At 43.9% G+C, this 21,840-nt stretch overlaps 4 protein-coding genes across 19 annotated transcripts; 3 read left to right on the top strand and 1 right to left on the bottom strand.

Annotated features, from left to right (window-relative positions):
* Positions 1-2,628: 2,628 nt before the first annotated feature.
* Positions 2,629-5,418, top strand: LOC120444308 (sorting nexin-29). Its single transcript, XM_039623849.2, has 6 exons — positions 2,629-2,845; positions 2,906-3,405; positions 3,537-4,238; positions 4,292-4,455; positions 4,512-5,034; positions 5,104-5,418. Exons 1-6 carry the CDS (start codon positions 2,716-2,718, stop codon positions 5,245-5,247), a joined length of 2,163 nt encoding a protein of 720 aa, XP_039479783.1. The 5' UTR covers positions 2,629-2,715; the 3' UTR covers positions 5,248-5,418.
* An 849-nt stretch (positions 5,419-6,267) lies between these two features.
* On the bottom strand, positions 6,268-21,679 carry LOC120444306 (WAS/WASL-interacting protein family member 2). 12 transcript variants are annotated; one of them, XM_039623842.2, is made up of 11 exons: positions 12,157-12,201; positions 11,702-12,083; positions 11,355-11,629; positions 10,846-11,021; positions 10,087-10,479; positions 9,724-9,896; positions 9,477-9,574; positions 9,138-9,410; positions 8,417-8,551; positions 8,051-8,345; positions 6,268-6,752 (listed from the first exon to the last, which is right to left on the bottom strand). In XM_039623842.2, exons 1-11 carry the CDS (start codon positions 12,184-12,186, stop codon positions 6,442-6,444), a joined length of 2,541 nt encoding a protein of 846 aa, XP_039479776.1. In that variant the 5' UTR covers positions 12,187-12,201; the 3' UTR covers positions 6,268-6,441. The 12 variants fall into 12 exon arrangements, with proteins under 12 accessions (XP_039479776.1, XP_039479777.1, XP_039479774.1 ...); XM_039623843.2 differs by having other exon boundaries at positions 9,742-9,896; XM_039623840.2 differs by lacking the exon at positions 12,157-12,201 and adding an exon at positions 21,000-21,679 and having other exon boundaries at positions 9,138-9,574.
* On the top strand, positions 13,053-14,107 carry LOC120444310 (ficolin-1). The gene is made up of 4 exons (XM_039623855.2): positions 13,053-13,128; positions 13,194-13,255; positions 13,306-13,881; positions 13,943-14,107. Exons 1-4 carry the CDS (start codon positions 13,060-13,062, stop codon positions 14,100-14,102), a joined length of 867 nt encoding a protein of 288 aa, XP_039479789.1. The 5' UTR covers positions 13,053-13,059; the 3' UTR covers positions 14,103-14,107.
* Positions 14,315-15,565, top strand: LOC120444309 (fibrinogen C domain-containing protein 1). 5 transcript variants are annotated; one of them, XM_039623850.1, is made up of 4 exons: positions 14,315-14,577; positions 14,630-14,700; positions 14,756-15,266; positions 15,318-15,565. In XM_039623850.1, exons 1-4 carry the CDS (start codon positions 14,444-14,446, stop codon positions 15,499-15,501), a joined length of 900 nt encoding a protein of 299 aa, XP_039479784.1. In that variant the 5' UTR covers positions 14,315-14,443; the 3' UTR covers positions 15,502-15,565. The 5 variants fall into 5 exon arrangements, with proteins under 5 accessions (XP_039479784.1, XP_039479786.1, XP_039479785.1 ...); XM_039623852.2 differs by having other exon boundaries at positions 14,401-14,577; positions 14,783-15,266; XM_039623851.1 differs by having other exon boundaries at positions 14,401-14,577; positions 14,759-15,266.
* Positions 21,680-21,840: the final 161 nt, after the last annotated feature.

Below are 21,840 nucleotides of genomic sequence, written 5' to 3'. Positions count from 1 at the left end.
AGCCCGCCCGGCTATTGACGCCACCGGTGGTTAGATCATCGCGTCTCGTGATCATAAGCCATCGCCCATGTGAAATTCTTTTCATGTTTTGTATATAGAAGGTAATTCAATAATAATCCTGCTTTAGTATCAACGATGTATTTCTGTTACGTCCTTGAATAAGCATCTGCTATGGTCTTCAAACTTAAATGCGTTAATGATCGCATTCGAAAGCCAACCATGACCATATCTTCGGATGTCTCTGGAATGTAATTATCATTTGGCCCGCGCAAATCTTTTTTTTTCAGCGCCCATCACAAAAAATTATGTCAGCTTATTGGTTCCGCATTTGAGCATTTGTGCCGGCATTTGGCTTTCTGCCTTTCGACGATCAACAGAGCCAGTTTCCTAGGCCCATCAGATGGTCCAAATGGGCGTAGCTTCGGGGAAAGGAAGTTTCGGTATAAAAGGGTGCACATAAATTGTATCTTTAAAGAGCGCAAAGTATCATAGTATTATCATTAATTATAAGTTCTAATAATTTTGGTATTTTCCTCCACGGATATCTTTCTGGGATGACCCCCCAATCCATGCCCCTGCAACCACTGCGATGTCAGTGATTATTGGTCGGTCGGTGGGGGGCAGTGGTGTCGGGAATCACGGCTGTTATTAGTGTAACAATTACAACAAAGCTATTGCCAAATGGGCGGCGATCCCGGCAAATGGCCAACGGTAGCGCTGGTGGAGTGGAGCATTGGGCGCCCAGCTCCTCCGCCCATAAATCAAATCGCTTAGGGACGCACAAAGGGGCCCAGCTGAGACAATGCCCATCAATGGGCGGCTGTCGTCGAAGAAGTAATCAAAATTGTATTACGAAAACAAACGTTTTTATACATTTCAAGCCGCTGCGTTTCTTTTCGTTTCGTTTGGCTTGCTTTGGTTTCTTTGGGCTTTTCGGCTTTTTGGCTATTTGGCCACAACAATGGCAACACGCTGGCATCTTGGAAACTGCACAGTCAGCTAAGAGCAGCAACAAAGCGCCACATATTATTTACTTTAATAGAGTCGGCTCAGTTGGGAAATGTCGCCGCGACCCTTCCCCCAAAGCGCCTTATTAATTGTTTATCGTCATTAATGTCGCACAACAAACTCCAACGGCTTTTCGCCATGCGAAATCCGACTTATATATATTATTTGGGTAGCGGAAGCGTGAGTATATAAGCATGTAAATTTCAAACTGAAGTGCTGCGTTTTGGTAGCTTTTTTTTTTAGCAACAAGCTACTTTCATGAGATCTCAAGATAAATATTATATCTTCTTTTGAAAAGTTTTGTATTCATATATTCAAATTTGATTCTTTTTAACAAGTTTAATTAACACTTAAAGAGAACTTCACCTGCTACACTCATTGTTTTTCAGGTTTAAAAGCAGTTTTTTAAATTCAAAGCGAGTATTAAATGAAACGTATGCCACCAATAAAGGAAGCATCACTCGCAATTACTGATTTGCCAAATTGTTAATGTTATTAATGATTTTGCAACTCATTTGGTATCAATAAAATTCAATAAAATGCAATTTGCCGAATGCACAGCCCACATGGAAAATGTGTTTTCGAAAAACAACACCAAGCCGAAAACAGTCGAAAAGTCAAACAAATTGGCGGCTGAGACCAGTTTGCATTTTGAGTGCTGAACCAGTTGGTTCGTTCACAGCGACAAGACAAGGCGCATCTTCTGTAAAAACAACAACATTTTTATTGCAAAAATATTGAAAAATGCGTTGACAACAACAAGTATGTGGATACATAAAGTCGCTTTTGTTGGTCACCGTGACCTTAACACAAATTTTGATTTTAGTATTATATCAACTGGCTACGTGCATTGGGTTTTTTTCTGGTTCCCCCCACCGGTCGGGATGGTCTTTCATTAATAAAATTCCTTGGCAATCGAGAGATCTGCATGAGTCACTTGGCCACAGAATATATGACGGTTCATTGAAACAAAACCCGAAAATACCCAAAACACAATAACACAATAACAAGACACTGACAAGGGGGCGATAGGAAAGATCCAAGCAAAATCAATTAATATTCTGTCTCGTTGACGGTTTTGCTGCGACTTTTTGCTAGCTTGCGTGGGGTTTTTTCCCTCATAATCGAGCATTCACTCATAAGCCGAGATTTGTGATTTGATCTGAGAAGAAAGTCAAGAATAACCAGAACGAGTTTGAGTGGCTTAGCACGCTGAAGTCTCAAAGAGCTGATCTTTTCGACTGCTTTGGGGTGCATTTATTACTAGATGCAGATTGATTGGCTGGCGTATATAAAAATACAATTTATTTTAAACTTAAATGAAAACCGTTGAGAATTTCAAAACTACGTCACAATTGATCATAGTAAGCTCTAGAGTGACCATGCAGCTTGTGAATTTCAAAAGGTATTGCCTATCGATAACTTGTAGAAAACGCGGGCTCTTAAAATTCTACTAAACTCAAATTATTTCTTAAAATAACTGAATTAAACTGGAATAAAATTATATAGGCTTTAATACAGAAAGCAAGCTTTTGTAAGAATAGAGAAATTCGCATTGCACTTCCTTAGTACACTAACGGCTTTCCAGTATATTTTTCTTTGTTTCTTTGGAGCTGCCATGCGGTCACACTTTGGGGATGATTTCTTTAATGCAAATATCCAAAGACCCTCGGAAAACCACAACAAAAGGTCCGGATCGCCACCCAAATGAGCTCCCTGTTCCGCAGCCTCAACCACTTTTCGTCGAAACGGGAGAATGTCGTGAAGGAGGCGCTCATCAATACACTGAACGAAAATGCACGCGAGATCGAGTTCGAGGTGAAGCAAAAGAGTTTGGGTGAGTTCTGTGTACTCCCCCCGAAATGAACACTGATTAATAGAAATCCTCGTACCGCAGAGGTCCTGGGACTATGTGAACAGACCAGCGCCCTGTGCACCACCCTGGAGGCCCTGTTCCTGCATGGGCTGAAGGACTCATTCCTGTCGGCCACCTTCAATGTCATCGCTGGCGATGTGGAACGCAGACCCGATCCCAGCTTCTGGTCGCCCTGCATGGTCTTCATGCACAAGCAGGTGATCGAGCAGGTGCAGGGCCTCAGCCAGATCACCTCGGAGACGGGACAGTGCCGCGCCTGGGTGCGCCAGTCGCTCAACGAGTCGGTGTTCTCCTCCTATCTGAACAACATGCGCAAGAACGGATCGGCACTGTCTCAGTACTACAAGCGGAACGCCCTTGTCAGGGACTCCGAGGGTCTGGAGACGGCCGCCAAGATTATGGAGAGCCTGGAGGCCTATGTGCAATTCGATCTGCCAGTGAACTCCAGCCTGCTGAACCAGTGGCCCGACTTCTCCCTGCAGCTATCTGATCTCTGGACACCTGCTCTGAAGTCTTGCCCGGTATGATTTTGTATTCCTTCAATAATGTCAAGCCTATGAACCTGTGAACACGCCTCTCAGAATTCCTATGATAAGAGGCCTCTCATGACCATTATCAATACAAGTGGACTAATTTGAGTATACAATTGCAGATTAGCAGCGGAGTTGATGTGGCCAGCTCGCTTGGCTCCGATATCAAAGCCATACCGACGCCTCAGCCCCTGCAGACCAATGAGCTGTTCTCGGACTCCATTTCGAATAGCCCCTTTAGCAGGAATAGCAACTTTGGTGTTCCCGAACTTAGCCAGCGGGAGAACCTGGACCTGCTAATACAAAAGTTCGACGAAATGGATGTGATAAACGAGGAGCAGGCAGGCAGTGATAAAGTGGAAGCGACTAAAATGGCAGAGCAGGAAGCTCCATCGGGCAGTAAGGCGTGGTCGCGGAAAAAGTCCATCCGTCAAGTGGACAGCAGCTCCTTCGCCGAACTGGATCTTGAGGCACCCTCTCTTCTGCCCCAGGGCAGTAATTCTCTGTCCAATCTGATGCAAACCTCATGGTCTGGTGACCTGGAGGCAACTCCCACTTCACCCACCGAGGAACTGACGGGATCTAGGTTTTTCCAGCGATCTGTGAGCGTCAGTAGTTCGGTCAGTCTGCGTTCTCCAAATACGGACAGGTGCAGCTACAATGCGCTGTTGCGAAAGCACGAGAGCAACCGGGAAAGTGGGGCCGGATGGTCGGAGATCTGGGAGAAGTTTCGGGCCAGTGCCTCCAATCTCAATGTTGCTCAGCCCCAGCGAGAAACCGAACAGCCCATTTCAGAAGATCTAAGTGATCTGCAGTCACTGGACGTAAGTAGGTTATGAAAAAAGTTTATTAAATATTATATGCTATTCTATTATAGACCAACTCGGAGTTTGAGCTGCTCACCTCCGAGTTTGACATGGTGGAGCTGCAGCAAATGGTGTCCCAACTGTGTCAACTAGCTCGAGAGCCGGGCCTGGATGCCCAGGGTTTCCTGTGCAAGAGCTGCCAGCATCCGCTGGGCATCGGTTACTCCAACTTTCAGTAAGAACTTCGTTTCATTCTTATTCAATCCCACTGACGTGTTTATCTCTCCTTAGGGTTTGCGCCTTTAGTGGTGGCTACTACTGCAACAGCTGCATGGATGTGGAGATGCAACTGATACCCGCTCGCATTATTTACAATTGGGATTTTCGAAGGTACAGCGTGAGCAAGCGAGCAGCCACTTTCCTGGCCGAATTCCGATCGCACCCGTTCCTGGACATGCAGCTACTGAACCCGAGAATATATTTTGCCTCCGATGCCATGGCTGAATTGCAATCCCTGCGAATCCGACTGAACTTCATACGGGCTTATTTGTATACCTGTGCTCCAAGTAGCATAGAGCTTCTCCAAATTCAGTTCTCTGGCAAGGAGTACCTGTACGAGCATATTCATCTGTACTCCATAGCAGATTTGGCTCTTATTCAGCGCGGTGTGCTATGTCAGCAGCTGCAGAAGGCCTTCAAACTGGGCGAAGCGCATGTCTTAAAGTGCAGACTATGCCACCTGAAAGGATTCATCTGCGAGATCTGCCAGAGTCCAAGGGTGCTGTATCCCTTTCACATCAGCACTACATTCAGAGTGAGTGGCACTTTCAAGAAATCTAACGTTGACAGATACTTTCACACTGGCTCTCAAATCTTTTTATAGTGCCTGCCATGTGGAGCCGTATTCCATGCAGAGTGCTTGAATGAGAAGCAGCCATGTCCCAAGTGTGAAAGAATACGTAAGCGCGAGGATCACGGTCTCCAGGAGGCGGTGCAATGTCTCAAGCAGAAGAATGAGGTTGCCTAAAATCAGCCATTTTTAGATTTTATGTTAAAAAGTGCGATTTGTTATTACACGTAACCGAGAAAAGGCTTTACTTTACATTTAAGCTAGGGTTAAGATAAAAATTGTTATGGCTTGAAAGCATTTACACTTACTCAAATATATAGCATACATTACACGGCTTTTTAAAAATGATTACCCAAAATTTTGATTACCCAAATCATTGACTCAATGAAACCATTTGTTGCTCAGTTTTTTAATGACTTCGTAATTTTATTTATAACTGCAATGATTTTGATTCGGAATAAAATGGTATGCAATTGCTGAATAATACTTCTAATGACACCAAGTCCAACAACAATGATTGAGTTAATAATAAGAACGAACAATAATATAAATACGCATTATGTTCACTTGCAATGATTATCGCCCAATAAGGAGTTTAACAAACGTTTAGCAAAAACCACAGATGATAGATAAATACCTAAATACTTTCGAGATTATCACACGAACTCTCGTATTGCACATTGAACTAAAAAATTTGGGAATGGAATGTGGCGAGTTTCGTTGAAATGCCCTCGGTTGTGCTTCATTATTTCATTGTTAACATATTTCTCTTGTGTGTGTATTGCTCTAGGGGATTAAGTCGTACAATAGTCGATTCTAAATATCGTATGTATACAATTACATTAATTATTTCTTGCCGTTGGATTAAGTCGTACAATAGTCGGTTCTAAATATGGTATGTATATAATTACATAAATTATTTGTTGCAGTTGGGTTTTAACATGTTCAGTCTAGTAAGATATTTATGCAAAGATGCGCGCTCCTAAATGTACATACAATCTTTTACACCCGCCTATAAAAGGTATAGATGGAGCTCGGTAATTTCACTAACTTGGTGCTAATTCTATATACAAATTGTAGTGGGGCTTCATTTGTTCTCTGCTTTAGCCATTTAAGTGCAACCTGGGAAGACGCGAACGAAATGTTGGGGATTTCTTTAGCTTGGGCCTGCCTTTACTTCAAGCTCTTTTTTGGGGGTTTCAGTGTGCCATTGTATTCGGTTTATTTCACTTTCTATCGACTTTTTGAACAATTGCCTGTGGCACATAACACTCCCGCGTATAACACATTAACAACGAGCCACAAACACACACTCCACATGCACACACTTATATTCAAATCCAACCCTAAGCTTTATGCACTGTCCATTGCTCAGTAGACGGTGGAGTTCCGTGGTCCGATCCCGGGCGGCTGGGACTGCGGCCGTATGCTGCTGGAGCCACCGGAACCACCTGCTGCTCCGCCGTAAAGGAAACTTGACTGCCGGATGACCGATACCGTGGCGGCGGCCACACCAGCTTGTGGAGGTGGAGCCGGTGCCCGATGCTTCTTCAATGGAGCGTAGGCCGGCTTTAGCACTGGAGCTGATCCTCCTCCGGACCCGCTGGAATTGGGAGTCGTGGTCGTGTTATTGTTGCTGGCCACCGCGTTGTTGTTGTTGTTCACATTGCTGTTTCCGGGCGCTGTTTACGGAAGAGTCGAAGGATCGGGGGAAAAAGATATATGTACAAATATGGATAGATAGAAAGGATAGCGAAGATCGAAGAATGTGGATAACTAAGTAAGGAGGAGCTGCTGTGATGCAAGCGAAAACGAAATACAAATGGTAAGAACACTTTGGTGCAATATGCGGTAGAAGTGAGGGAGTGCACAAAGTGCATTGAAATTCTGAAATAAAATTAATAAATAAGATAGGTCGCTGAGAAAATAGGAAAACATAAAGTAATTTACTGTTGGATATTTAAAACCACTTCTGTAACGGACAAATGAATTTGAACCAGTAACCAAACGAAGATATCTGCCTCCAGAGAGCCCAAAAACTGGAGTAAAACTAAAACACAAAATGAAACAAATGAAATATGTTCATGTATTTTATCCAAATGAATTTTGGTTTATTGTTTCTTCAAAAGATAACTTCGAAACTAAAACAAACAATTACTCGTAATGTGCCTGTTGCATACTAAAAATTAAATATTCATCGGGTATAATATATATGCAAATATATATATAGACGTTGGTTGGTACAATATATATAAAATGATAGCCGGGTACAAGTAAAAGCATGCGCTACATGTGGGAGAAATGTAAATGGGGGCGCAGGGAAATACAATGCAATATGGATTGGCTTCCGTTTACATATACACGTACATAAATATAAAGTATATAGTATAGATTAGGTAAAATATAAACTATACGTAATAATATTGGGTGTGCTTAGTGATAATATCGCGAGGGGAAGCTTTCATGTTCCTTCCCTTTTGAAATGTAACAAAATATAACATTAAAATTTATAAAATATATAATGTTTGGATAAAGCTAATCAACTTTAGTGTTATGCAATATACAAAATAACATTCCTCCGCTACGCTTTACGCAATTATTTCATTGCTTGTTAACAGTAAAATAAACAACAATAATCAAAAGGATTACTAAACTCTGCGGGTTTTAACATATGCGTGTGCTGTGGATCGTAAGCCAGGGCTTTCCTTCCTATACAATAATATTCTATTCTGGTAGTAATACACTTTTTAAAATTATAATTATTTAGAGATAAGAATCGTTGTATAGATCGTTCATGTTCGAAACTAAAATGCCAGAGCGTGTGCCTTAAGAAATAACTATTTATATAACAGCATTCCGTGTGTGTGTGGTGTGTGTGTGTATATAACAATAATCGCAGTTACAATGCATCTAAATGTTTATGTACTTAAATAAAACATTCACAAAACAAACACACTCGCTCACACATTCGACTACATACCATTGGTGGCCTTAAACGTGCGACTAGGATAGACTTTTTGTATATTTAAAAACGGCGGCGGCTTGGGGAACTCAGTGACGTTGTGGAATCGCTTTCCGAACTTGGTCTCCAAGTCGTTGACCAGGCGACCCACGCTGGCTGCAGCTCCTGCTCCCGAACCTGATGACAATCCCGAGCTGCTGCCAAACTGATGCGAAGCATTGGCCATGTGCGTTGGTGGCGTCGATGGGGCGTTGGGCCGAATGGATGAGTGACGCTGCGGCGGTACTGGCGCTGATCCCGATCCGGAGCCACCCTACAAGAGAACAGAAGACATTTAGCTTGGTTTCAAAACGTTTTTCGTGGGCTATCATAGCCTGTAGTTACGTTGCGCTTGCTGGTAAGCATCGGCATTTTGATAACCTTGAATGACTTGCCACCGTGCTTCCCTTGGCGTTTTACAAGGAGTATCTTCTTAATGGAGTACACCGTCTTGCTCATCCAGCGCTTCACGCGGTCCTGCTGGAGGAGCACATGAATGTGGGCCACTGGGCCACGGGATACGCTTAACGCAATGGGTTGTGTGTAAGAGCTTTGTGTTTTGGTCACGTCTCGTTTTGGAAAATCAATCCACCCCGCTCAACACGAAAATAGGTGAGTTATAAACGGAACACTAGCTTGGACTGATATGAACAGGCAGTGCGCAGCCAGGAGCTCTTACGACCTGGAAGCGCAGGCGCAGTGAGAATGAGAATGAGAAGGGGGTGGCACGGGCGAAAGCAAGCAACAAATGCACTGCGCAAAACTAGAAACTAGGACTAGGACAAGTGTCGAATAAATGTACTTTGGCTCGCCCATTATATTAATTGTTTGGCTATGACTAAGTATACCTCTTTTTTATAGTTCCGTACTACTGTATTATAATTTACTCGCCCAGTAAGGTCAGATTCAGTTTTTTTTTAAAATATATATCCCTGACTACGGCCTCGCATCTCCTCTATACATAGGCAACACACCCAAGGCATCGCAGTCCATTAAAGTTCACCTCTGACATTCGGGCCAACCTGTTGTTCTGCGCTAGTGTTAATGCTGTCCGTTGGCTACTCACATTGCTCGACTGTCGCTGTGGAGGCGGCGGAGGTGGGCAGCTGCGGTGTGGCGGCGGCGCTGGCGGATTTAGAGGACCTCCATTTAGGATAATGGGTTTGACATTGTCTCGCTGCAACGACTTGGGACTGGCACTTGCCGAGGATGGATTGGATGTGGGAGCGGGCGTCGGCGGCAGTGGCGGCGATGGTGCTCCGTTAGACATTCCAGCGCCTCCACGGAACTGGTCACGCAGGGCAGCCACGCTGTTGCTGCTGCTCGAGGATGATGGCGGCTGGGTAATTGGAGGTGAGGGAGCTTGAGAACTGATGGCCGAGCTCTGTATGAGCGCTGTGTTTACCGCACTGAACGTCGTCGATCCGCCGATGTGGTTCAGATTAGTGTTGGAGAAACTGCGAGCCGGCGTGGGTGGCGGTGGTGGCTTAACCGATGGGCGAGCTGAAAGTGTATATTGCAACATTAACACAACCTCGATATAAACCTCATAAATTGCAATATTGTCGGATTTTGAATTGATTGAATAATTAATTTTGCATTCCTTATAGTCAAGAAAATGTCAAAGAGTTTACTATAAACTTTGAAATTACCAAGAAAAGGACTCTTACACTTTGGCGGGTTAGGGGCACATCTCATGCTGCCGGCGCTGGTATTGGGGCTGCTGGATTCGCTGCCATGGAACTGCAGTGGACCGCGCATGGTGCCTAAATGCTGCTGGGTGGGGAACAGAGGACCGTTGAGGCTGCCGGCCGCAGGCGGAGATCTGTAAAAGGTACAACCAAGATTAGCTGAATTCATTTTAGATTCCTTATTGTTAAAGCCAATTTGCGAGCCAAAAAGAAAGCATAAGCGTAAGCAAACCCCAAAAGGAGTTTGATGAAAGCAGATGAGCGATCGCTGCGGTGCTGGGTTAGGAGTTACTGAAGCTTGTAGCTAAATCTGTATCGGTATACCTGGGCGACTTCATGCTGTGGTGCCTGGTCACCGCCGGACGCTGCTGCCCGTTGGCCATCGCCAGTTGATTCAGGCCCGGTGGCTTCGGAGCAAAATTGGGCTTGCCAAAACTGATGGCCGGCTTCGTCGGCAGCTGCAGCGGTGGCGGTGTGGGCGTCACCGAGGGCGTACTATCGGCCGTTGAAGGCGGCGAGGATTTCTGCACAGTTGCATAACCACCAACAGAACTCGGCCCGGAACTAGAGCCACCGCTGCCACCAAACAATGTGGACTTATTCGGCGCCAGTTGGCGCATCGATCCCGTCGAGGACGTTTGACTGCTGTTTAAGGACGTGGTCGAGGCACTTGCGGTTGATTTTGAGCTATTTACAAAACTATTTCCTAACGAGATACTGTGGGCGGATTTAAATACAGTGTGTGTGTGCGTGTGTGTGCGGGTGTTTGGTGTGCGAGGATAACCACAAAGTCCCGTCAAAGTAATCCGAAAATAAAGAAGAAAATTAAGATACATTTTAACGAATAATGTACAAATGAAAAACCAAAATGTAACCATTCCAAATAGCAGGCTGTGTTAGATTAAGGGGTCTCTACAGTTTAGTTGGAATTTAAATAGTAATTATGTATGGGTTTTGGAATACCAAATTTAAAATCTAATAAATGAACACCATACTTAAACGGTTTAAATTCCAACAACTGTAGATCCCAACTAACCATAACCCAATCATGTGCGCTGCTCGTGGCTGGAAGACGACACTTACTTTAGGTTGGCCGCCTTGCTCTTGACACTTCCACCTCCACTCCCGCTGCTGTTGCTGCCGCTGTCCGAGAGCGTGGGCGATGCCGCTTTGACACTCGAACTGGAGCCGAAGGAGGGGGTCGGCGCTGTGCGGGGGATGTTCATGCGCTCCAAGATCGAATCACTTGAGTTGGCTGACTGCGATGGCACAGAAACGGAGAACAATGGATGGATTAGTTGCGTTCACAATGGGATTGCGTGCGACACTTTCTGCTCCACTGTTTTTTTAAAGCGATCGCTTTTTGTCAAAAAGGAGATGAACACTTTGGCGTATAACACTTAACTGTGTTCCTAACGAATGAATCGCTGATAAAACAAACTAATTAAACAAAAAGTCTTTACAGAATACTTTGAACAAGCCACTAACGAGTCAACTAGAATAATTCAAGTTCGAACATTTCAACACCCCTCCAAATAAGTCCATTAATAGAGGACATCATCCATCTTTCTCGCCATGGGTCCAGTTCTCACCTTTGGCGGTTGCGGTGGTGGTCCCCGATTTGTTCTCAGATTGGCTTCTGTGGCATTGATATGTGTGTTGTTTGTCGGCGGCTGTGGTTGTTGCTGCTGCTGTTTCTGGCGCTTCAGCGTTAAGTGCTTGGTGAGCTCCGTGTTGAAGTCCATGGGTCCGTTGCTGGCATTCGAGGCGCTCGCCGCGGTTGGGGGGCTGTTGCTCCGCTGCTGAGCTGATGAGTTCGTTGTGGACTTCGATGTCGTTGTTGCTGCCGAGCCGACGGATGGCGCTGCTGCGTGGGCGGAAAACGGAAATCGGTTGAGCAACAATATTAATCTGCGCATACAAAACGTAGTAGACCTACCGCGAATGCCGTTCACGGGCTTCAGTTTTGGCATTTGCGAGAGGCCTTCGAACAGGCCTCCCAATTTGGGGGTACCATTGCCAAGGCCATTGCTGCCACTGCTGCTGTTGTTGTGATTGCTGGTGCTGGTGTTGTTGTTGAGGGTTCGCTTGGCTCCAATACCTGCTCCGCCATCTCCTCCGCACACCTTGCCAGACAGCGCTGGCCCACTCTTGTCCACCGTGGTGGTCTTCTTCAGCTTTGTCCCCTTCTGGATCGAACTGAGCAGCGCAGATCGTGCGTCTGCTCCTCCTCCTGCGCCGCCCAATTTAAGACCGCCCATCGCCGGAGGCGGTGGAGGTCCTGGCGGTGGCGGTGGTCCCGGTGGTGGCGGAATAGCCATCTGAAGCGAAAGACAGATAACATTATTGAAATGCGAAAAGGATATTTGATATGTATATCTCTTTCTCAAGTACTTTTTGCTTTGAACTTCGATTCAATCGCATTCTCGGTGGATACGAATCTTCAGGCCCTAACAAATTTCTAATTCTGCGTCCGCCTCTGCGAAGCTTTGGCTTAAGACTGGCTAACACTTTTGCATCGATCAAGCGGCTTTCAAAGCCGAGACCGCTGTCACCACCCACACATCATAACACTCACACATGCTGTGTGTTTATAATACAATTTCTATACTTATTATTTATGTCTTGTTTTCTGTTGTCTTCAGATTGACGCCCCGATAAAGATACCAAATGGATGTGGATGTGGAGGCACCGAAGCCTGAAATTCTCTAGTTTCTACAATTTCTTAAGAGTCAACTCAAACTTGGTTTGTAGATTACACATTCCTAATTGGTCTCAAATATGCGCTAAAACATTGAAGATACAAATCCATTGAGCGATCATTTAATATTTTTTTACATTTTTACAACATTTACCCTTATGCCAATAAAACTAGTAATATTTATTATGCCCCTATGGCTGAAGCCACGATGGAAAATTTCTGGCTTAAACAGCGCGTAAAGCAGCACAGTTTTAGCTGTACTGGGGCAGCCCACTTTAAAAACCAGGCTGTCCCACGTGAGCCAATCTTAAATGTTGTGAACGCATTGCCTTTGTTTTTATCACATTTATGGCTGTTTTCAATTTAAATTTCTTAAGCTTTATTTCGAGCAACCACCTTTCAAAATCGCATTAAATTCGCAGTAAGTGTTCCGTGAATGGAAATAGCTCCAAATAATAATCAAGAAATTATAATCAAGTTATTTGAATGGCAACTGATAAGAAAACAAAGCCAACATTTATTCCCCCTTTGTGCGCAATAAAATGTTTAGAAATGTGCCAATCTCATTATATTCTCATTGATTAGCTGACAAAATCATGTTCTGTGGCGTCCCAGTTTTTCCCGTTTGCATTGCACTTAATGTGATGATTCTTTGTCATGCGGAGGTAAGTTTAATGGCCGCTCAAAAAGTCGTCTATTACTTAAATGAAATAAACAAAACCCTTGACAGACGCTGAATTTGTTTGGCAACTTGGAGGCTATCTATGAACAGGCAGAAAATGCACTCTCAACGTAAGTTTCAAACAAAAAAGTGAACCTAATTTTACTATTTTACTTCACAGTTTACGAGAGGCGCTTCTGGAATTGAAAGCAAATGGAACTATGGGCACATATCCTGAAGAGATTTATCCCACTTCCTGCCTGACTACTGGAGGTCTCGAGAATGGCTTGCACACCCTGAAAGTCCCAGGCTTGAGTCCTTTTCAGGTGTACTGTGAAAATCAGTTAGCTGGACCCGGATGGATCGTAATTCAAAAGAGGTTCAGTGGAAACCTAAGCTTCTTTCGCAATTGGAAGGAGTACAAGATGGGATTTGGGAATCTAATGGACGAGTACTTCCTGGGCCTCGAAAAGATTCGTGCCTTGACTGCCCTGGAGCCGCATGAGTTGTATATACACCTGGAGGATTTTGATGATACCATTAAGCATGCGAGATTCGATGAGTTTGCCATTGGAAACGAAGCTGACGACTATGCAATGTATATACTGGGAAAATATTCAGGCACGGCGGGAGATTCCCTTCGCTCGCACCGGAAAATGAAGTTTTCCACATATGACAGGGACAACGATCGTGAGTTGAACAAGAACTGTGCCTTTTACTATCTGGGAGGATGGTGGTACAACGCCTGTCTAGACAGGTGAGTTCACTGTCGGATTAACTTTCCCAGACATAATCTCATATATTCCTATTAATTCAAGCAACCTAAATGGTCAGTATATGCCGGGTGGAAAGTACGAGGAGAGCTTGTTCGCCAGAGGAATGTGCTGGCGATCTTGGCGTGGCCACAACTACGGTTACAGGGTAACCCAAATGATGATACGACCCAAGTGCCGAAAGATACCAGTGATTCATCAGTGAATTTTGACAAGGCGGTTTCCCGAATATTATTGTTATTATTATTTGCTGTTCACTCCCTTTTGGTTAAATGGCTTGGAGAACGTGAAAACAATTTGTTATGTACTTAATTAATATGCAAAGGTTGTTCCATTGAATCATCGCATTTTTGCCGAGCACGTTAATCAGAATCTCAATCAGAACTGCGAAATAAACAGAAATTCTCATGTTTAGTTGTCTCAACTTCCTGATGTACTACCGCTCAAGGCGCACTTGACCTACGATTTGTCAATGCAATTGATAAGTGAATGAAACTATATAGTATCGAGCTTGATTTGCAAGCTATACAAATCTATATAATCTAGATGGCTAAGAACGAGGCAACGAACAAGATCATGAAGCTTTATGTGTTGTGTGTTTTACTTTTAAGCCTCTTTTCTAATGCCCAAAGCAGTAAGTTGGATCTAGTCTATAAGAAAGCTGAAAGAATGGTTTTCAGGTGGGTGTTTCAATTAATTTTATAGCTATTAAGTTTAAACTATACTTTCAAGTTTAAAAATCCAGCTGGAAGAGCTAAAACAGAGCTACAAGGAGATCACAGTACAAAAAGGGACTCATGAGAGTAAGTTCCAGATGTTGTCTTATTTTCCTAAGATTGTACTAACTAATCAATATAGCAGCGATGTATCCCTCCTCCTGTCTAGCTGCCGGAATCAACAGTGATGGCATCCATGTTATTGAAGTGCCTGGCTTGGAACCTTTTCCGGCTTCCTGTGACACTCGGCTGGCGGGATCTGGATGGACTGTTATTCAGCGCCGTCAGGATGGCAGTGAGAACTTCTATCGCAGTTGGGAGGAGTATAGCCAGGGCTTTGGGGAGCTCAGCGGCGAGTTCTTTATGGGTCTGGAGAAACTGCACTTCCTGACTTTAGCGGAACCCTACGAGCTGTTTGTCTATATGGAAGACTTCGATGGAATGGTACATGATGCCCGATACGAGGATTTTGCCATAGGCAATGCATCAGAGTCATATGCACTATCGGTTTTGGGTAAATATTCGGGAGACGCCGGAGATTCGCTGAGGTACCACAAGGGCATGCCCTTCTCCACATTCGATCACGATGATACGGGTCACGGATGTGCCAGGATCTATGTGGGGGCCTGGTGGTACGACCAGTGCCAGAGGAGGTAAGAAAATGTGGATTTCCTCAAATGAAAGTTAAACATTTTTGTTGTTAGCAACCTTAATGGCCAATATTTGGAGGGAGGTCGATTCGAGCCCAAGATGTCGGGTCGCGGAATCACATGGATGAGCTGGCGTGGCTACGACTACGGCTACAAGTTCGTACAAATGATGATCAGACCCAAGTGTTCCAACAACCTACGAAGGCAGGGCATGCAAAATGCCCAAAACGCCCATTGAATTCCACACCGAAAACCGAAAGGAAATCACTTTATTTCTTGATAAACACTATCAACATTTTGGGTCTTTTATTTACAATTTGATAATAACCGTTTCACGCTGATGTGTTTGTTGTATTATTAGTTGATTCTGTTTTCAACGCTGCTTTTCTACACGCGCACGTAAACAAAGTGTTTTCTTTTATTGTTTTTTTTTTGCGAATACTCTTTGTTTCTTGTCGAGAGTTTCGAGTGGAAGGCGCGTTGCGCTCAGTTCGCAAGTTGAATTCCAACTGAGGAGCTCCAACGGCCGCGCATGCGATGCCCCAGCGATAAAATTCAAACAGAGAAACCGGTGGCCCAGGCAGAGAGTCTCCAGCGAGCAAGAGACTCGGGGAACGAGTGATATATATTTTTTGGGGGGAGCGAAGTGAACACATTGATAAAAATAAATTCGCGTGGGTCTGACGTCACAGCTGGGAACTGGGAGCTCCATGGAGCACTATGGAAAGAAGCGACTGCGACAAAGACCAGAAGCCCAGACAAAGGGAGACCACAATTGCAGGCCACACTTGTCATCAGTTCCCCTGATGATGATGAGAAGAATCTGCAGATTCGCAGAAGAAATGCCAAACCGTAAACCGCCTGACAGCGAAGGCGAAACGTGCGAAAAACCCGACTGTCTTGACTCATTAATGTGGCACAGTGGGACAGATCTGGTGGAAACCTAAGGCTCCTTAATTGCTATCCCTCCACTGTGTGTGTCCACTTCCCTGGCCTCCAGCGCAGATGATTCACTCAACTCAAAAGCTTGAATCATCCAGACGGATTGTCGCTTAATTGAACGGCTGCTGTGTTGATGGGAAAATTGGTCAGCGCTGCACGGAAATGGAAATAGTATTACTATCTGAATTATGTTGAAAGTTGTGCAGCTTTAAATAAGAAATCTCTTGCTAGAATGTCATCATATCGAAACGACTTCCTTTTACTCATTCAATTTTTGAATTATCGTTAAAGAGACGACATTATTTTGGATTCCTCCAGTTTGTCTAACCACTGGTAAATATGTATTTTGGAGTCAAATCAAATGTTTGCCTCAAACGATGATTCATAAGCGAGTTAACAGGCGAGTTCGTTAGAAATTTGAAGCATAAGACCCAGGTATTTATAAAGTTGCTATATCTTATCAAGAATTACTGGCGGACAGACAGCGCAAAAAATGAAATAAAGGTATTTATTCAAGAATTTAAGGAATGAATATACATGTTAAAAACAAATTGCTGAAGAGTCTTAAAAATATTTAGTAATATATAGTATAAAGTATAATCATGAATCAAAATTATAAAAAAAGGAATTCGGATATGAGTTATTCCGTTTCCGTTTCTTAGATCTGGACTATCAACTTAGGCTTTATGGCTGTGTTCCGCACTGTTAAATCCATTATACTCATATACATACATTCGCTTCTTTTTAAAACGCTATTGATATGAAAGGTTCAACGACAGCAAATCGATTAATTGAAACCTATGGCTCTCAGCAATTTCTTTGCTGATATGGGAAGTGAGTCACTCGCCTTAAACAATTCCAGATTGGGGTTTCTAAAATTTGGCTCGGCTGCTTGTCCTGGTTTTAGTTCCTGCTCCTATCCTCGGGTTACATTCAATTAACGATTTCGAGGTGTGTCGCCACTTTCATCTCCGCCCCCCCAAAAAAAAGTCCAATGGCCGGCAGAACGCTTTCGGATTGCCCCAATAAACTGTCATCAACTTAATTGCCCCAAATGGACATATAAACAAGGGCGTGTTATGTTCCGAGGGTTCGACTGGGATGGGACGACATCGAATCAAATTGAATCAAAGCGCGCAAATCAAACCTCCTGCTTCTTTTCCTCATTTCCACTCACGCTCCATCCAAGCCGAAAACAAATCGCCCGACTGTCAAAATTCATTTCCATCGCCGGCCATTATGTAAGTCAAATATTGGGTGTTAAACGTTCAGCACGCCCATTGGAAACGCATCGTGAGACAATAACCAACACCCAGGTAACCACAAGATATTGCGCAGGTCTTATAAGACAGACCACAAAGTGTCCCCCAGTTTGGAGATCTGAGGGGACAGTTGAGTTTAGTTAGTTGGTGCGCCCAGTTCCCTTAATGATGGTAATTTTAATGAGGTTTTTCTTTATTTCATGCAGGTTTTCTTTGTCTCGCTTTTCTTTCGCTTGGCTCATCGCTTTGTTTACTTGGCAATTTGCACAAGTGTTTCAATGCGGTTCAGGTTTTAGAGACTGGTTTTGGCATAAGCTGTTCTAAATAGAAATTTTGAATTGTGGTTTCCGTACTTAGCATGAATTCTAGAGTGCGCCAGTTAATTAGTTCGTCTATCTGTAAATTGTATAGTGATTGTGACTCATTGCAATTCTACTTGATTCTTAAGTGAAAAACCCGTTTACATGCACACAGTCTTGCGATTCAATTGTGAGGCAAATTGTGCACAGACTTTCGCTTTCAATTTCTTTAATTTATTTTTGTCGCTTTGCTGTGGCCAAGTTCCAATTACACAAAGCCAAAACCGTTGGACTAACAATTAACATTTACATTTCAATTGCAAGTCGTGCCAGCTGTGCCTTTTCATGATTTTCGAGGTCTGGAAGGGGAAGGGGAAGCTGGTCATCAAATCATTTAAATTCCAAAAGCCACGCGGTACGATAATAATATGTGACCGCAGTGCAAATCACACGGAGTAACATATGCAAAAGACAACACGCTCCGAAAGCATTTCTTATGCCAATGTTTTTATAGCACATCCAACTCGATTTTGTTTATAATTTTTTATTGTGAATGAGCGTCGTTTATACTAGAGGCCCGCTGACGTAAAAACATTTCGTGGTGAATGTTTTGAGGTGAATCAAATTCAGAAGATACACAAAGTGGATTTGGTACAGTGGCCGATTTTGTTATGCCAAAAATATTATTGCAGCAAAGGTCAGAGATCTAATAAAAACAATTGGGTTCTCTATCAAATACACATTTTCAATTTATTCTGGACAGATCACTCAAATGACTCATAAGCAGTTGAGCATCAACCTTTGATCAATAATAGTGGCAGAACTGGTTTATAGTTAGATTAGTCACTTTAATTGCTAGATACTCGAATAGCTTGACATCTTTATTGTTATGTTCAAAGATTACTCTCAACCTTCCTGAAACCTTGTATCGGATATCGGTTCATTAGCGAATATATATCCCACATATGTATGAATGAATATATATCATTGAATGGCCTTTTATCAGCCTGTTATAAGCACTGCGTTTCGAGTTACTTCTGATCTAAGCGTTTCACCATGCATCATTTTGCATTTGCATTTTGTAATTGAAGCTTTTGCCTTTGCCACACATCGGATACCTCATCGCTTGCTGCGCGTGTGTGATGTAAGGCCCATATTCGCTTACAGATAAATATTGCATTGTTGCACTTGATGTTGCTGTTTCAGTTGCTAGGTCCGCCGTTGTTGCCGGCGGGTCTATTAAAATGCGGTTTTCAGCACCGTCGCACAATGCTTAAATAACTAATGCAAACACATCATGAGAGCCGCGACGAGACAACTGCGATGAACTCAATGACAACAACGGTGTTGGGTTCGCCAGTTTGCATACAACACACATGGCGAAAAGACCCACTAACAGCTCTTAGAAACAGCAATAAGCTGTATTAAGTACTCCGATAAGTACTCCAAATAAAGAGATTTTCACCTGCTGAACTTGAAAGTTTGTCCCCCGCTGAACATTATAAATACACGTAGACTGATCGTTTCTCGCAGTGCAACTGCAAATGTGATGTAAACACAAGAGTCAAAAACAAACTATGAGTCACCGAGGCAACGAGGAAGCGAAAGCCCTCGGCATGGGGCTCGAAACTGAACTCAGAAAGCGGTGCGCCGGAGAGATCACTGTAGTTTTATGATTCAGTTCCAGGTTGCACAAGGAAGTGCAGCATAATTCAACGGCATAAAGGCTGAAAGAAACGACCGACTCCCAACTACGTGCCAATCAGACTCCGTGTGATGCAGTGCTCGAAAAATGCACGACAACCCATTCGACTGACAAATGGCCGCACACAAGGCCGACAAGTGCCCACTCCCCTGGCCATAAAAAGCCATACCCATACCCATATCCATACCCATACCCATACCCATACCCACACCCCATGCCCCCCAATCTTTGCGTGTGTCACTGCGGCAGCACTCGATATTGCTGTGTGCGCCTGCAGTGGGGGATGCACAACAGCCTCGACAATGGACTGGCAGGCAGACTCCTGGACGGGATGCGCTGGAATGAGATGTTGGGATGGGTTCGTGCCATGTGCCCGCTGCCATGGCCTACGCCACGCCAATGACATTGAACCCGGCGACTGGGGCGCCCCTTTGTGCCATGAATAGCATTACGGAAAGGAGCTGGAAGCCCATTTACACTTGGGGATGGTTTAAAAAGCGCACAAAATATGACAGGAGGGTTATTTTGGGTACAGTGGCAAAAAAAATACTTATGAAACGAAAAACTTCTATTGTCTGGAAACGCTTCCTTCAACATGTCACTGTTTTTATAGCTTATCGCAATTGCGTGATTGGGATTACTGGGCTATCCAACTAAGACCCAAGATTATGTCATACCTTCGAAGTTCAACCGTCGCAATTCGCACTCACATCGCCGAAGGGAGCAAAGCGAGTGAATCAACCCCTAGTCAGCGAATTTAGTTTTCGTCGGCCGTCGAGCAATGCACTCTTTGTAGGTCAGTTATGGGGTGGCATGGGTGGCTGGCTACATGTTCCATGGGTCTTCGCTGGTGTTGCAGCACTTGGTGTCGTCATGCGTCGCGTGCCCAGGCGTTTTGCCTAATGTGATTAAGACAAAGCGACAACAAACCAAAACAAAGTGCATTCGCTGATGGGACAGGAGAAAATCAAAGCGACCCGAGTTTGTTGCACCCCTTTTAGCCGGTTAGATGGTGGAAAAAGGCTTTTCCGACACAGAGAAAAATGAATGTCATTCAAGTTGAAATCTTAAATGAAATCCGGCAATCTGATTTACTCAGAATCTAACCAAATAATGGTTATAAAACGAATATGAACAAATAAATAAATATTATAAAAAGTCTAAATAAAGCTGCCTACAATCGCTGCTATGTATTTGTGTATGGTGTACTACCTCGAGGCCACAAGATATAGCCCCATATCTTGGAAAATGCAATTTTACATACACACAACACAAAACACACAACCATTAGACGCAAATATCGTGGCGAAATTGTCGGGGGCGATAAGATAATTGCCTGCTTGAAAGGGGCGACCTCTTCGGTGCCTGAATGTTCCATAAATTACCAAATTTCTGGGCGCCATGCGAAATAGGATTGATAAGGCAGCGCGATAGGTCTGTACCACTTTGGATTTGGAGTGCTGAGTGATGCACTCGATCGACTTAATGGGTACAAAGACAAACGGATTGGATTTACAAACAGACTCACCTTGAAGCGGGTTTCGGTTTTCGACTGGGGCCAGTAGCTTCTGTGAATGAAATTCTCGGATCTCTGGGCTGTTGTCTGTCTGCGGGTTTCAGCAGGTGGTTGTCGTAGTTCTCCGACGGAGATGAAACAGCATAGCAGGCGTTTCCTAAGTGTATTTTTCCGAAACTATGGTGTATAATCCGTATCCGTATTCGTATCCAAATGAATCAAGTTAATCCGCGCGCTAGATCCGTCGATCGTTTTTGCGAGTGCACAGGTGTTGTATGTAATGTGTGGCGTGTCCTGTGGCCGTGGGGGGGAAGTCCCTCCCACTTTTGGGAACTATTGTAGAAATGTGTAAAAGTCTGGCTAAATGCCTAAAAGACGTTAAACGACGATACAAATCTGACTGATTTTCATTTTTACACAAACACACGCACACTACGACAGCACACTCTCACTCACGTACACGCACGCACACACTGCCAGATGGGCTGCCTTCTGATTTAGTGCGATTCTTGTGTTCTGCAAAGTGTATCTACCACTTTCCGAACCGCCTATTCACTTCGATTTCGGGGCCTAGCGCTGCAGCATTGTTTATCTGCCACGGATATCTGGATTTTCCTCGCAATCGGTTGAGAAAACAATAAATTTATTGTGCAGCTTAGAGGTGTAAGAGAAACATTGATGTATCGATGTCTGCAGATGGTTCGTGGCTATCGATACTAAGCAATGCATCGATGTCCTGCAATATACACAACTTCCACTATGCAACTCTTTTACATTTTTGCAAACGTGTAAATTACAAATGGTAAATTATCATTAGTAAATTTGCACTAACTAAACATTTTTTCATGTAAGA

Source organism: Drosophila santomea, chromosome 2R (genome assembly GCF_016746245.2).
Source record: "Drosophila santomea strain STO CAGO 1482 chromosome 2R, Prin_Dsan_1.1, whole genome shotgun sequence".
Taxonomy (NCBI): Eukaryota; Metazoa; Arthropoda; class Insecta; order Diptera; family Drosophilidae; genus Drosophila; species Drosophila santomea.
This window is presented reverse-complemented; position numbering and strand designations above follow the sequence as displayed.

Bases quoted from the DNA above. Each gene is read 5' to 3' on its own strand.
- LOC120444306 (XM_039623836.2), bottom strand. From the start codon at position 12,186: ATGCGATTGAATCGAAGTTCAAAGCAAAAA. The intron at 9,897-10,086 runs GTATACCGATAC...TACCTTTTACAG, and splicing joins CACAGCATGAAGTCGCCCAG to ATCTCCGCCTGCGGCCGGCA. The intron at 6,753-8,050 runs GTATGTAGTCGA...TTCCGTAAACAG, and splicing joins CACGTTTAAGGCCACCAATG to CGCCCGGAAACAGCAATGTG.
- LOC120444310 (XM_039623855.2), top strand. From the start codon at position 13,060: ATGTTCTGTGGCGTCCCAGTTTTTCCCGTTTGCATTGCACTTAATGTG. The intron at 13,256-13,305 runs GTAAGTTTCAAA...TTTACTTCACAG, and splicing joins GCAGAAAATGCACTCTCAAC to TTTACGAGAGGCGCTTCTGG. The intron at 13,882-13,942 runs GTGAGTTCACTG...TATTAATTCAAG, and splicing joins TACAACGCCTGTCTAGACAG to CAACCTAAATGGTCAGTATA.
- LOC120444308 (XM_039623849.2), top strand. From the start codon at position 2,716: ATGAGCTCCCTGTTCCGCAGCCTCAACCACTTTTCGTCGAAACGGGAG. The intron at 3,406-3,536 runs GTATGATTTTGT...ATACAATTGCAG, and splicing joins CTGCTCTGAAGTCTTGCCCG to ATTAGCAGCGGAGTTGATGT. The intron at 4,456-4,511 runs GTAAGAACTTCG...ATCTCTCCTTAG, and splicing joins ATCGGTTACTCCAACTTTCA to GGTTTGCGCCTTTAGTGGTG.
- LOC120444309 (XM_039623850.1), top strand. From the start codon at position 14,444: ATGGCTAAGAACGAGGCAACGAACAAGATCATGAAGCTTTATGTGTTG. The intron at 14,701-14,755 runs GTAAGTTCCAGA...TAATCAATATAG, and splicing joins ACAAAAAGGGACTCATGAGA to CAGCGATGTATCCCTCCTCC. The intron at 15,267-15,317 runs GTAAGAAAATGT...TTTTGTTGTTAG, and splicing joins TACGACCAGTGCCAGAGGAG to CAACCTTAATGGCCAATATT.